Source organism: Malus sylvestris, chromosome 4 (genome assembly GCF_916048215.2).
Source record: "Malus sylvestris chromosome 4, drMalSylv7.2, whole genome shotgun sequence".
In the NCBI taxonomy this organism is placed as follows: domain Eukaryota; kingdom Viridiplantae; phylum Streptophyta; class Magnoliopsida; order Rosales; family Rosaceae; genus Malus; species Malus sylvestris.
In genome coordinates this window covers 11967330-11982991 of record NC_062263.1, presented here as the reverse complement: position 1 = coordinate 11982991, position 15662 = coordinate 11967330, and the positions used below count along the sequence as shown (strand labels likewise).

General features: G+C 36.2%; 1 protein-coding gene across 5 annotated transcripts; it reads right to left on the bottom strand.

Moving 5' to 3' along the window:
• Positions 1-2821: 2821 nt before the first annotated feature.
• On the bottom strand, positions 2822-15097 carry LOC126617775 (probable lipid phosphate phosphatase beta). 5 transcript variants are annotated; one of them, XR_007621526.1, is made up of 3 exons: positions 14339-15097; positions 10713-10788; positions 10299-10595 (listed from the first exon to the last, which is right to left on the bottom strand). XR_007621526.1 is itself a non-coding variant. In XM_050285827.1 (2 exons), the coding sequence occupies exon 1, from the start codon at positions 15036-15038 to the stop codon at positions 14340-14342; it is 699 nt and encodes a 232-aa protein (XP_050141784.1). In that variant the 5' UTR covers positions 15039-15097; the 3' UTR covers positions 2822-3213; position 14339. The 5 variants fall into 5 exon arrangements, 3 of the variants coding, with proteins under 3 accessions (XP_050141784.1, XP_050141783.1, XP_050141782.1); XR_007621525.1 differs by having other exon boundaries at positions 10713-10768; positions 14339-15096; XM_050285827.1 differs by lacking the exons at positions 10299-10595; positions 10713-10788 and adding an exon at positions 2822-3213.
• Positions 15098-15662: the final 565 nt, after the last annotated feature.

The window sequence follows — 15662 nt, the reverse complement described above, 5'->3', positions numbered from 1 at the left end:
CTGCCCACTCTCTGCTCCGGATTTTGAAACCATAATGCACAACAGGAGTGAATAATTTCCACAAAATGATACACCAAAAAAGCAACAGGAACACAAGCGCATTCTAGATAACGCACATTTGACTTGAGTAAATCTCACAAATCCACAAATTAACACGGTCATCTTCAAATAATTGAAATAACCAAGAGATGGGTGATTGAGATGGTAAAATAAGCAATTTTGTTTGCATTTATATTCTATTCCGCTGGTCACAAAAGTTTATATCCAATAAAAGTTTTTGATTACAAAAGTTGTGGTCACAAAATATAGTCTATTTGCATAAGGAACAGAAGCAGCATGCAATTCACATATATTGTGTATGTATGCAACATGACAAAATACATGTCTTGCAAGCTTTGTTGGTGTTCAAGCTGTTGCAAAAAAAATTAAAAAATAAATAAAAATTATTATGGTTTGTGCATCAGCTGGATATTACAGTGAAATGCCCAAAACAAAATACATATGTTTAATCCTTTTCACCATTCCATCATGAAGTTCTTCACAACTCATTTCTATTGGAAATGAACATCTTGGAAATGAACATCTTCAACACTAAAATAAAAACCAGAAACCAGAATTGAAGGATTGTTGGTGCCATAGATGGGATTTAGCTAATCACCTTAACGATGCATTGTAATTTACCTCTCTTTGATTTTCTTTGTTTGTGATCTGCTTCTTAGTGCGTTGATAGGAATTTTGTCTGAAGGTTCAATTTTGGGGACAACCAGCTTGGAGAATTCCCTATATATCCTAATTGAATTAGCAGACTGTGGCTAAATATATTTATTAAAACATTGTTGAAGTCTTTTCCATCAGTGGTTAAGTATATTCATTATAGTCAACACAACCCACCTTCTTTTTAAGGGTCACATATAACAACATTATTGGAAAGAGAAAAATAACCTGTTAGATTTGCATGTTTTTCTTCAGCGGATAATGTTCTTTTGACACCCTTGTTCGATGCAACTAATTGGGTTTCTTGATTTTGTGATTGTGAAGGCGTAAAAGGCACGAGAGTTGATGTAATAAGGACTTGTTTCCTAGTGTTGCTAGTAGGCGTGCATGGCTTAATCGAGCCAATTTTTAGGTTAGTTGGTGGTTCGTCCTCAAGCAGTTCATGAACAACAAAACCCGTCTTACCAAAGTCATTGTTTTGATTTCGTAAACAGACATGAAACATTTTTGTGCTACCAACCAATTTTTGAAGGTGTGGTGACTGCACAAAAGAATCATCATGGCCCCCTTCTATGACTAGATTGTGGCAAGAAACACTTGGTAGTTTTTTCGCATGCTTTCCTATCATTAAGAATTTGAGCTGATTTGTGGTATCTTCCACAATAAAAATGATCTTGAACGTAAATCAGAGACGAATATATTATTGTGTTGGCCATTTTGATAAACCATGCTTGCAACAAAAGCACATCCATTGCAAAAAGTTATAAAAAATGAAAAATAAACACATAAGGACATTACCATGGCCTAGGAAATTTTTTAGCAAGCCATGTTCAATGCACTCAAAGGTTTCACATGTATTTCCATATGAAGACTTGGACATTAGAAAATGTATATCAGAGGTGTGACTTATCACAATGAAGGTGAATTTTTTGTGAAGAAAGAAGCAGACGAATATTCAAACTCATCTATGAATAAACAAACAAAACACATTTGCAGGCACAACATAGGGCACACCAACAAATAATATGCCCTTTTTTCAATTTGAACAAAAGGAATAATTTTTCTTAATAGGCTAATGATGGTGGACTAAGCTTGTTCAATGCAGGATCAAGCAAAAACAACTGTTCAATTGTCTTCAATTCAGAATCACCGGTAACAAGACCTTTTCCATACATCTAAGTAAAAGTGGGTAGGATTTCAATGGGTGATTTTAGTTATTCAAACCTGGTTTGCACTTGTTTAGGATTAGGAAGATAGATTGCAAAAAAAGTAAATGTGAAAAATATCAAAAAAGACATGTTAGTTTGCCAATGTTTGTATTCAGGAAACTGTGGGATATCGGGATTGAAAAAGCAAATCGTTGACCCTGTGCTCCCTAGAACAAGTTTTCCAATAAATATAACAATGATTAAACTGAAATTTAAAGTGGTCACACATAAAGTATGTCGGTGTATAACCTTGGTGCTGCTTGACTTTGAGTGCAGTCAAAGCAACGACGATAGGCAGTGAAAGTGATCCTAGTGCGCTGTCCTGAAAACCAGTCACAGTTTTCACCTATAAGGTAACTACAATTAAAGTAAGCTCAACGTCTCTGCCAATTTTATTGTGAAGGTGATCAAGTTCAATTAAATTAAGCTAATGCATTGGGATCTCCTGGTTCGTTTTCTCAATAAGGACTATGGTTGTTCTCTTGTTCAATTCAACCATGGCAACATGAGGGATAAACTTGTTTGATGTTCTGTTGCGGACAACACAAAATTTGTTGATGTCATATGCGAACTCAACTTTTAGGCTATAAAAATAAAAAAATGGATGTCCTAAAGGTTCATCATTGCGTGAATTGCATCTCTTTTTAGAGGGAAAAAAACAAAATTAGATAAGTAATTAAATCCACTTTACAGTATTTAATGGAGATGGTTTAAGAATCGGTTTCACGTTATCTAAAACAAGTCCACAATGTCTAAGACAGCACCTGAGACCATATCTAAGACGACATCTAACACAATTTGAGAATTAGGTTCACAATATCTTGGACAAGTCCACAAAGCAATGGAATTAGATATTTGGCAAATTTCAACATTCAACATTTGGAATCAAGAGCAAAACATGCATAAAATGATGGAATTTTTTTATACATTTCTCATTTGTATCAAATGGTCAAATCATGAATTTTTTGGTCTATTTTCCATTTGTATGAAAGGGTAAAATTGGCATAAAAAATCCAATTGGTCATGAATGCTAAATCAAGGAAAATGAATAATTGGACAAACGCTAATAGCATGCTGCATACATTTGGACCCGTATAAAAAATGCCTTATTTAATAATGAGAAAAATAGGTGTAAAGGTCTTACTTCTTATCAACAAAGACACATTCTAGACTTGCAGGCTGAGGATCAGCTCCAATGGTCTTTGTCACTCAAATTGTGCACACCCTGATTTATAGTTTGCCTTCTGGCTAGTATGGCTCCAAAAATCAAATCACCATATAGACCATCAATCTAGACAGTGTAGGAATTCAGAAGTAAATCAAATATTAAAAATTGTATATGCTTATATATGAAAGAAAAGATGGATTGACATTGAAAAAATAGACGGAAAGAGAAAGGAAAATGAAATGGATAAACACAAACCAACACACCTTCAAGTAAGTGACTCAAAATATGTTTATAAATAATGTTTTTTGTGTATCCGTAAGCCATATCACTATCGAGAGCAAAGACAAATTTAAGACCTTTTTTTAGGGAACTCTGGACAATACCACATATAGCTGTCCTTGAGAAGGAAAAAAAAATATCTGAGATAGAAATAACCCAACTGTAGACATAAAAATTTTGTTGCATACAAAAGGTGCATCACAAAGCTCCACGTGGCATATGACTCATCACAAATGGACAAGTCATCAATGACATGTGGCACAAATCAAGCGAAGGAAATGTAAAACTTCCCCAAAATTGGGCTAAAGGAAGAAATCCCCCTTAAAATTTGCAAGGGGCCCAAAATCTCTCAAAACCTGAAAAAAAAAAAAAAAAAAAAACCAAAGCATCTTCACAAAATAAGCAAGAATTGAAGATTGCTCACAAATAGGCAACAAGGCCTATAAATTTTGGCCAATATGAGGTGGCTGAAATAGGCAGCAAGAATTGAAGATGGCTGAAATTGAAGATTGCTCACAAATAGGCAGCAAGAATTGAAGGTGGCTGAAATTAAGACACAAAATATGTCTAAATTCTCCCATGGACAAATCAAGACACAAATTCATCCAAAGGCATGGCTTTGGAAGTCTAAATACAAGGACCCAAGACACACAAAGGGGTCGAAAAATACACATTGAGAAGAACCTCTGCACAAATCTTTGAAGACTAATGCAATGCCAAAGCTCTCTTTGAAGAACGTACAACCAAAGCCGAAGCTTTCTTTCAACCAAAGCCAAAGCACTCCCCTTGAAAAGTCAACAAGCAATCGTGCCGACTCCTTCAAGACTTTGTTGCAGGCTCAAAACTTGTAACAACGTTCGATTCAAGATCAAGTCACCAAGACCCTTGAATCAACGAAATTCTACATCAACACTTCCTTTGCCACAGCTATAAACCTGAGGTGAAGACTATCCACACATCGTTTCAAGCTCAAAACTTGAAGTTATCGTTCAATCATTCGTCCGAGATCAAGTCATTGCAACCCTTGGATCAACAACCTACACATCTACATCAAATTTGAAGACTGAATCAGAGCAAAAGTTGTAAACAGAGATTGAAACCTACAAATTCAAATCAATACAAATCTACTTTGTACACGTGTTCTCATTTCATTTGTTACAGAATTTTCATGTTTACACCAACAATTTTCAAGGATTGTCCTTGGCTCTTATTGGTTGTCATTGCATAGCAAAGTTTCAAAGGAAATTGTCGCATTCGTAAAGTAAATAAATATTTATTTTGAGATGGCTTAGTAATAATTCTTGGAATGTAAACCTCTTCAGCAACGTTGGGACCCAATATGATCTTTGCTTGCACAATTCTATCAGTTAATTTCATCACCACCAACTATATTCCATCACATAACTCACAACTTTGGTTTAAATTCCTAAGCAACATTATCGGCATACCAAGTTTCAACGCTAGCTTGTGGTGGGCAAACCAGCTAATTCAAGTTGGTTCAAAAATTCAATCAGATAAAGAATATCAACAGCCTTAACATTTTCTGTCAACAAAGAAAACGAATCAAACTAAGATAGATACGACTTTTGCCAGGCACCATACTCAACAAATATGACACATCTCAAAAATTAGTTTCAAAATTTGTGTTTACTATTAAAACCATGTTGTCAATGGGATTTTCATCATAAGTAATGAGAAAGTCTTTTTGTATTTCAACCCAAGAACTTTCTTTATCAGCTGAAAATATAGATCTAGCAGTATTATTGATAGGGATTTTACTACTCATGTGAATGGAATAAAAACTCCTCTAATACTTGCAAGAATTACAAGGTTATTGTAGTATAAACAGATCTCGTAAGGTCATTCTCTACAGGGATTATTACATCATTCGAAACAAACCAATTAATTATTGTAAATTAGAAATTGAGATGATTGACTGTATACTTAAATTAAAAATGAATTTAATTAAAAAAATAAGACAATCTGCAATATTAAAAGTAGAGGGAAAAGAAAACAGTTTTGGGAGAAATCAAATTAAGAAAACACTAGGGTTCCACCATCACCTAGCAATCCTATGAACTGTTACCGATTACTTATGATCTACACATGCCACTTTGAAGGTTAGATTTTCCTAATTCATATTCTACTTGGAACCTCCAACATGGAACATATATCTAACATGCAACCCGTCCGGACGTTCGGATCAAATCTGAACATGAAAGACTCATTATGCTTTATGAAAACCCTTTGAAAAATTATGCAATCCTTAAGACATGGTGTTATCCTAAGTGAAATTACAATTATTTATCACAAGAAACCAGCATCAATTTCAGGGAACCTTCTGACCAAAATTGCATCAAATTGCTTTTCTAAAGATCCTAATGGTGATCAGGCATTAAGACAATTAGACAGTTTTTATCCCGGTGATTAACAATTCAAAGTATGCATGCAATCAATCATAAGCAATTAAATAAAAATTACATATTCATGCTAAGGCTCAAGGCTTTGCCCTAGCAAAAGGAATTAGTTACGCATATTCATAATTAAAATCATAGAAAATATTACTAAGAAAAGGATTGAAAACACCTTCAAGTGGAAAATCTCCAAAACCCTAGCAATTATCTCTGTCTCCAAAATTTCATAAAATAAAGCGTAGTAAAAAATTGTAGACGGCCAAGCAATAAATCTGCTAAGCCCCCCTCACAAACCCTAAAAACAGGTCCTTTATTCCCACTAGGAAACTAAAAATAATAATTAAATAAAATAGGAAATATAACCCTAAATTAAATGGTAAAATTCACCTAAAATCTGAACAGTCACGTTTTGGACCCATAAGCTACTCCAAAACTGGCCCAATATAGCTGAATTTAATGTTTGGAATATTCTGAACACTTCCCCAGAAGACCACGAGACCATCCGAGGTCATCTTGGGCTCCAAAAATGCAATTTAAGCCCAATAACGTCATTTTCCAGCACTACGCACTGCTTCTTTATTCCATCGCCAGAAAATAACTGTTTGGTAGAAAAATCCCAAATTTTGATACGAACACGCCAAGTGACTCACGAACGTCCTCCAACTGGAATTACTCCAAAATTCATCCATTTGGTCCTGTTTTGCTCTAGAGGAAGTCGAAAGTCCTATATTAAAAAGTCAATTCAAAGCATCAAAATTCTTCCAAAATATACTAAGATTAGGGTAAAATATATAATATAAAATCTACTCATCAATTACCATTTCGAATTTCCAATATCCAATTCACAAAATCACTTGTCTTGTTTTTCATGGTCATTCAAGCCTGTTGTTGAAAGCCTCATGTTTTTTTTTTTTTTTTTTTTGAGAAAAAAAAAAAAACCAGTTAAATTAGGCCAAAGATAAGAATTTGTCAATGAAGCTTCAACGTCTATCGTACTTTAATTTGGAACAACAAGCAGAATTTTGCCTAAAATCACCTCCAAATAGAATTGGCTTCCCTCCAAATGGAAAATTGTCAAAACACCCTTTAACAACATCACAGAGATTATCCAAAGTTTCAAAACATAGTTTACGATTCACAAGTGAGTTCTTCCATCAAGAAGCAAAAGGGTGACAATTCCAAATGAAGCTACCACCAAAACAATTTTGTTTTGTGATCTAATTTTAGCTATGATCATGGTCCACAAAAATCTTGCCAGTTCCACCATGTCCATGCACAAAACAAAAATAAAAAAAAAAAAAAAAAAAAGACTTGATTTGTTGCCCCTTTCCAAATTGAAAGTGACAAAAGCACCCACGAATCTCTTACCTCCACCCATTGGACCTAGAAAATTAAAAATTAAAAATTAGGCAACACGGTCCTTTGCCGGTGTGGAAAGGAGGCCCTGCTCAAGCTACTCTAGAAGTCCACACAGGGCCCAAACGCATAAAGGCAAGCCTCCGAATACATATATTCTTTTTTTTTTTAAATGGCAAAGTCATGAATAAACTGAAATTACCACAATTTTTTTGTAGCTTGTCTATGATGCCACAACCCCCTAGTTTTACAGCTAGTTTGGTATTGATGTACTTTAAAAAAAATAAAAAATAAAAAACTTATTATGTTGTGTTGTTAGAATAAACAGTTGTAAACTAAAGTTCTTGAGTGTTTGATACACTTTTTTTTTGTATCAGTGCTTTTAAAAAAAAATAGTGTATGAATGTTTAGTAAACTTTTATATAAATTGTTGTGAATATGTTAGATGACTAAAAACGATATGGTATTTAATGTGATATAACAATTGTAAAAGAGAATAATGTAAGGTCAATGATTGTAATTTTGTAACATACGTGGGGGTATATTTGCTATTTAAAATTTATTTAAATGAGCACTGATTACTATACTTTGAAAAGAAAAAAAAAATTAGAAGCATGGTAGATCCTGCTTTTAAAAAGTACTTTTTTAACACATTTGATATTCTAGATTTTTTGTAAAAATTGTTTTACTTTTATTTTTTAAAACACCACATGAGGCCTAGAGGTGAAGCAGACCTAGTTAGCATGTATTAAAAGTGGTGAGAATTGCACTTGAAACCTCATAAAATTGCAGTTTTGTTTGTGATGGAGTGCTTGAATAGATAACCCACTAAAATTTTCAAGTTGATCAATGATACAACAAGCGATGGAGAAGTTTAAAGCCAATAATGTTGACTAAGTTGTACAACTAAAGTAAAATATATCTTTCAACTTGTTTCTCATCTTCCAGTATTCAGTATCCAATTAACATTCTCCATCTCACAATGCATCTATTGATCAATCGACAAGAACCTCTTCCTCTTTGGACCACTTTTTTCACAGAAAAACTTCTGTTAGTTTTTCTCACAAATTTTAAAAAGAATTTTTGAAAATTTGATATTTTGATATAACGGAGTTCTTTCGTCTAGAAATCCGACTACTATTAATTTGAAGAGTGCTCTTTCTTATTATATATTCTGTATTCTTTCTAAATTTAAGCACTAACTGTTGTATTTAATCACACAAGAATCTGGAAAACGTTCCATACTAATGGATACAGGTACATAACCATAGGTTCTAATGCACAAGATCTTGTGGCACTTACCAATGAGGCCCTATCAATTAATATAATTAGATCTGCACTTCATAGACAAACTTGGATTTGCAATCCCAAGTAAGATCGGTTCAGGATCATGGGATTCTTTTCTATCAAATAGGAAGGGTTGCTGCACAAAATGTACTTTTAAGTAATTCAAACAACAATAAAAAATAAATAAATAAAGCCGATGTCTGTGGATTCAATTCAAACAACAATCATGGAAAAGGAAAAACGAAAAGAACATATGCAAGTGACCCACAAAGAGAAAAGATCCATCCACATTTCCACATTGTTCACAGAACAATCTCAAGGTCTCAGGAAAAAAGCCGTTGATTTCAAAGACTAATAGCAAATGATAGGACACCCCCTGTCATGTGGTGCCCTAAATGAGTTCAATCAAGTAAGCATTTAGGACACGGGGGCCCTCGAACTGTAGGGAGGGACGTAAAACAAAAAGACAGGACAATCATCCATTGAATTCCACAAATTAAATTTCCTCAACAGGCATCTGCATATGCATATCTTTTACAACACTAAGGAAAGAGAACCAACAAAAAAAGGTTTTGTACCCCCTTCTACAAATATGACATCCTTTCAAGTCAACAAAAAATCGTGGAGTATTCAAACGCTTCTTATATGAAGATTCTTTCCACCATTTCCATGTTAATACTTCCAATTGCAATGATGCATTCACCAAAGCATGACAATAATAATCAACAAAAAAAATACTCTATCGCCTTACATGTAAGGAGTCATTTCTTCTCATAAACAAACCACTGCTTAACATGTGTGTGAAAAAATTTCCTTTTGTACTTATAATGAGTTGTACCTTACGGATGAAATTATGATTTGCAAGTAAGCATGGGCAATAGTTATAGTGGGCGAGTAACTACCGTTATTTACTCATAATCATTTAAGCCCTTACCTGTATAACCGTTTACCCATTAAATAATTGCAAGAACGGTTATACCCATACTCATAACCTCATACCCGTTTAACAATTTACCTTTTTTTAACCCATTTACCGTTTTTACCCATTCACCATTTTTTAACCCATTTACCCGTTTTTAACCCGTTTACCCATTTTTTAACCCGTTTACCTTTTTTCAACCTGTTTACCGAGATGTAGAGGTGATAATTCGTAAGCTTGTAGCATTTTTTGTATTGGCACTCTCTACAAAAATGTTCCTGTCAACACGTAGGAGAAGAAAAGGGTATGTAATTATATGTATCATTAATCAAGAGGATTAGAATTCAGTTATATAGACCGCCAACAACCAAATTTATTCTTCGTTAGACGACAATTTTAGTTCCGTTTTAAGTTGTTATAGACTCATAGCAAACACATAATGAGCAATCTTGGGTTCAACTCGAAACATATCACCTAAAAAGTTCAAATGCACTTGGTAAAGGCCGCATTCTTGGTGTAAACGTGAATACATATACATAAGCTCGAAGGTAGAAAATAATCCAACACTTTACAGTATAACACCATTACACCCATTAACAAGCAATGCAAAATGTGGCGGAGATGAGAAATAAGGCAACGAGGAGAGATATGAACGGTGGGAGGGGTCGAACAATTTTACGGTTTTTAGTTTTTTTTTTTTTTCCTTTTAAATTTTCATATATTAATAAACGGTTAAATAAGTATCACTTTATAACTGCAGTAATACCCATAAAAACTCACTTATATTTCACGGATAAATTATTATACCCAAAACCATTTATTTTTTAAAACGGTTACTCATAACTGTAACCATGAGTCTTACATGAGCAGGTAACCGCAATTTACCCATACCCCTAGGTATTTTGCCCCATCTCTATTTGCAGGTGATGAGGATTGAGGAATGAGTCTTCATATGTAAGAACCCAAGCAATGTTCATAGTATTCAACAGTTATCTCTCGAGTTTCTAAGCGTGAATCAAACAATCCGTCCATCGAATAAAGCTTATGAAAAAATGTTTCGTCAATGATTGAGCCAACAATCATTTTTCCTTTCAATAAATCCAGTGAAAGCATGGAAGGTACCACTGAAGAAGCACATAATTTGCCAGCATCTCTTTCACCAGCTGAAGTCAATATAATTCTCATTACATCTGGATGCTACTGCCCCTTAAGAGTTTCTTTATACTTCGCAACGATATCTCTACTTTCATCTGCTTCCCATGATCAAAACAATGTTATACGGAAGAACATTCCAGCCGTGCAGCATAAAACATAACCAGTTCCCTATTCTACGGGGGTCATCAGAAATGAAAAGGAGTATCCCAAACCTTGACAAAGTATTTTCACCACATTGCCTTCGAGGTAGCTCCAGTCTGGAACCGTCCTACAATTTACAGTCGGAAGCTATCCTCCAGTCAGAAGTCATCTCCATCAGACGTTGAATTGTAAAGACTAACTTTAGGTGCAACATGTAAAGTCCTAAAGACCCGGGAACAACATACTCATATTCAGCCAGAGAAAGATAACTAATTGATACCTGGTACAAGTCAGTATAAAGCGTGCCCACTACCACAACACTTGGCAAGACTGATATAGTTAAAAGAAGATATACCAGCTGGTAGCATCGGCAATCCAGGATTTGTAAGTCCAATCACAATGAACTGAATAGAAAACTACCTCACCCAGTCCCTAATCTACATTCCTACATACTTTTTTCCATCTTTAAATGCTTATTCTTCATATCCTATAGTGCAACTGCTGTCGAGAATTTCTAAATTCACTTTTTCCACTACACATTAGTACGGCTACAAAACTCTGCTAATTTTCCCCTCACTCCACCCATATAAATTTAATATGTCCATCATAAGCATTAAGTATTAACTCTCAATCCCCTAATTATATTCATCAGAGGCTGCTTTTCACCCTTCAGGTTAATCTTTGTCTACATCAAGGGCAGAACTTTCAAATTCACCAACATCTTCTCGTTCTAGTGGTATATCTCTTCCCAATGTTGGAAGAAAACATCTAAATCTTCGAAGTACTAAACCGACAGTGAATGTATTTCATTAGACAGAGAAAAAATAATTTTTTCTTTGAGGGGAGAAAGAAAATATGGCAATTTTGAAAATGGATACTACAAATAAATAAGGCATAGTGTTCTACCCATCATAAGATTGTAAATTACATTTTCCTTCAAGATAGTAGCACCTTCTGGCCTGTTTGATAACAATTCTTCTTTAGTTTCAAATTTTCATTTAGTTCTTTATTTCATTTTTTTTGTTTTTAGTTTTCATTTGTGTATCCTTATATCCATTCACATTCCACCATCCTTCCCTCACCCTTCTTTCATTCCCCCTTTCTCCAACATACTTTCCTCTATCTATAGCAAATCAATTGAAAAATAAAAACTATTGATGCACAAAACCGGATGGTCTTGGTACAACGTCAATCCGACCGTGAATCTGCATAAAATGTAAATGACACAAGAGTTATCGTGGTTCACCCCAAGGTTTGGGCTACGTTCACACTGATTGTATTATATTTCTCTGAGAAGTGAGGGAGAGAAAGAGCTCTGTGAGTGAGAGCTTTGAGAGGGGTGAGGAGGCTTAGGAATTGGCCTCCGAGAGTGAGAGTGAGGCCCCCTCTCATTGTGAGGGTGAGGGGTCCTTTTATAGAATAAGGACTCCTCAATTATTACATATTTGCCCCTTCCTTTATTACATAATTACATTTAAGTCCCTCGAGTATTTGTACGAGATCTAAATACGAGACCCTAAATATGGTATAAACAAAAACTAATAACAAAATGGTTATCGAACAAGCCCTTAAAGTATTGGCTTGGGATTTGCCATACTAAGTGTGCTTTCACTATCAGGTAATTCAAAAGAAGCTTTGAACTTTTGGGGAGCATGATAAGCAGTAAATTTGAAGAGCCAATAAATACAATTATTCCTCTTTTTGCATTTTGGTTACATTGTAGGGTTACATCAAGGCTCATCTTTATGTTCTTATCTTTTTGCATTGGTAATGAATGAGTTAACGGACATATCCAAGATGATATTCCTTGGTGTATGCCATTCGCAGACGTTAGTGTGCCTTTAAGTCCTTACCTTTTTACATTGGTAATGGATGAGTTAACGGACATATCCAAGATGATATTCCTTAGTGTATGCTTTTTGCAGACGTTAGTGTTGATAGATGAAACTCATGAGGGAATAAATGCGAAGCTTAACCTTCGGGAGGAAGTGTTGGAATGTAAAGGTCTTCGCCTAAGTAGGCCAAAGATAGAGTATATGGAGTGCAAGTTCAGTGGGAACAGAGGTTAAAATGAGTAAGGGTGAGGATTGGAGATCAAGAAATACCAAAGAGCGAACACTTTCGCTATCTTGGATCTATCTTGCAAAAGAATGAAGAGTTGGATGGAGACCTCAATCGTGGAATACAAGTTGGATGGATGAAGTGGAAGAGTGCATCGAGTGTCTTGTGCGACCGTCATATGCCACTAATGCTTTTATAGGATGGCAATAAGGTCAGCAATACTTTATGACACGGAATGTTGGGCAATGAAGCATCAACAAGTACACAAAATGAGTGTAGCGGAGATGAGAATGCTTCGTTGGATGTGTGGGCACACAAGAAATGACAAGATTAGGAACGAGAATATCTGGGGTAAACTAGGAATAGCCGAAATTGAAGATAAGATGAGACAAAATCGGTTAAGGTGGTTTGGACATGTGAAACGAAGACCTACAGACGCCCCGGTTAGAAGATACAATTACGAGACAGAGACTCAGGCCAGAAGGGTAGAGGAAGACCTAGGAAGACTTGGAAAGAGACATTAAGAAAAGACTTGGACTACTTGGATCTAACGGATGACATGGCATAAAACCAAGTGCAGTGGCGTTCTAGGATTCATTTAGCCAACCCCACTTAGTGGGATAAGGCTTTGTTGTTGTTGCATTCAGGTTATAAAACTAAGAATCTGATATGCTCTATTATCTTCTTTCCAAGCAGATGACAAGTATTCCAGATTCGAGAATTGAATAAGGCAGTATACTATGAAGTAGAATGCTACATGCTTGATAAATTTCCAAACAATGATATGATACCATGTGCCCCGTAGGATATAGAACTAGGACCGTACATGATTTTGTAGGTGAAGAGAGACTGAAATTCAATCTATTTAAGTTTTTTCTTTACCATTTCAATACAGGTCTATTATAGATAACCATGGTACCGCATGCAGTCCAATTAGTGATCATATATGTGAAATTAAAGGATTAAGCACTCCTCCATCCCTCCCTCCCTCCCTAAACTCATTCGAAAGCTTGGATACAAAACTGGGCATCTCAATACAAGGTTTCTACAGAAAAACCACCACTGCCATTCGAACCTTCATCAATACCACCACACTGCCATCAACTCCAATGTCGATACTAACGTCGCCAACAAAACTATGTCATTATCAACATTGACAACAGTAACACTGCCCCCACCCTCATACCACCATACTCGCAACTGTCGCCATTGTCAAGCACCATAATTCTGCCATCTACAAGTGTTACCATGACAAAAACCATTGAAACTATCATTACCCTCAAAACCACGCTGGAAGTAAACAAGCCAACACCGATCATCATTACCAACACAACCACCACCACACAACTTGTATCACTAATATCTAGCAACCTGGACTTTTGACAAGAATACCTCACTATAGCTATTAACTTAATTTCTAGTCTTCTAGTTATAAGTTTCTACATTCGTAATGTTAGTCGTAATACTTCAACATTTGATTCCACAATCATCGAAACCGCCACAATTGTTGTCACTCCTAATAACACGTCACTAAAACTCTCTGTGATTATACCCAACATTGTTAACATGATTAACTCAGAAATCAATGCATAAACGATCATTAGCAGTTCAATTTTCAGTGCTAAACAATTCATACCTTAGAACCTCAGGAAGTGAAACGAAACGAGAGCCTCAAGCACTCCCAAACACGCCCCGGCGAAAACGTCGGTGACGAAATGCCTGCCCAGCAAAACCCTAGAGACGGAGGTGCCGGCGGCCCAGGCCCAAGCAACCGAGACCAAAATACTCACGGCATTGACCTGGTCCGTGCCGATCCAACGATCAACGAAGGGAGACGATGACCGTAGGTTGGCGAGGGCATCGGCGAGGGCGAGGGCGGAGAGGTGTAAGAGGGAGGCAACGAAGCAAACCCGAGAGGCGTGCCCACTGGGGAAGGAGAAATGGTCCACCGAAACGGCGACGCTCATGTTCTTGTTGTAGAGAGGGCGGGAGCGGCGGAAGAGGAGTTTGATTAGGCCGACGACGGCGAGGTCGAGGAGGAGGCCGAGGATGAGTGGGGAGAGGAGTGGACGGAGGATTTGGGTTGGGCTTGGGGATGGGATCGGGATAGGGGCTAGGGTTAGGGTTGGGGCAAGGAGGAGGGAGAGGGAGAGAGGGAAGAAGAAGCGGAAATCGGCGGAGAGTTCGAGGAGGAGGAGGAGGGAATAGGGGAGGAAGGGTTTGGCGAGGATGTGGAGATGTCGGGAGACGGTCGTATCTAGAGCTACTACGCTGCCGAGGATTGGTGGCGCTGTGGTGGTGGTATGTTTCGCTGGTGGTGCTGCTGCTGCCTCCATGGTTGAATGTCAGTCTGTGAGTGTGAGATGGTTAGCCGTTGGGTTAGACTTAGAGAGTTGATAACCGATCAAGGAGTTACTTTGTACTGGACTAAAATCTAGTGAATTTTAGTTTGGAGGCCCAAATACAGATTGAAAGAAGGCTCTTTTCTCAATTCATGGCCCAAAAATAGAATTCAAATTACTTTTTTTTTTTTCTCACAAAGAGGAAATTCGAACACTAGATCTCAGGTGTAAAATCGAATGTTCTTAACGAACTAAGCTAAAAGGAGAATTACTTGGTATTGTTGTGCTTTAAAAAAATGTTTTTCCAGTGTTGTAAGGAATAATCAGTTGAAAGAAGAAAATGTTAATGTTTCATGAATTATATTTGTAATAGTGTTGTGAATATAAAATTCATTGTCAAGTTTGGTACTTTTTATGTTGTGGTCTATTAGTTGTTAAGGTAAATTACATAAAATTACCTCAACTATAAGTGTCACGACACTTTCATACCTAATCTTTTAAAAATGACAATGTTATACATCATCTTAAAAATTTATGCCAATATCATACCTCCATTAATTTTTTTGTTAATTTCTCTGTTAAGTGTTGATGTGGCTAGAGATGGGGCATATTCACTAA

What these genes read in the sequence shown, in the direction of transcription:
- LOC126617775 (XM_050285827.1), bottom strand. Translation starts at nt 15,038, where the DNA reads ATGGAGGCAGCAGCAGCACCACCAGCGAAACATACCACCACCACAGCG.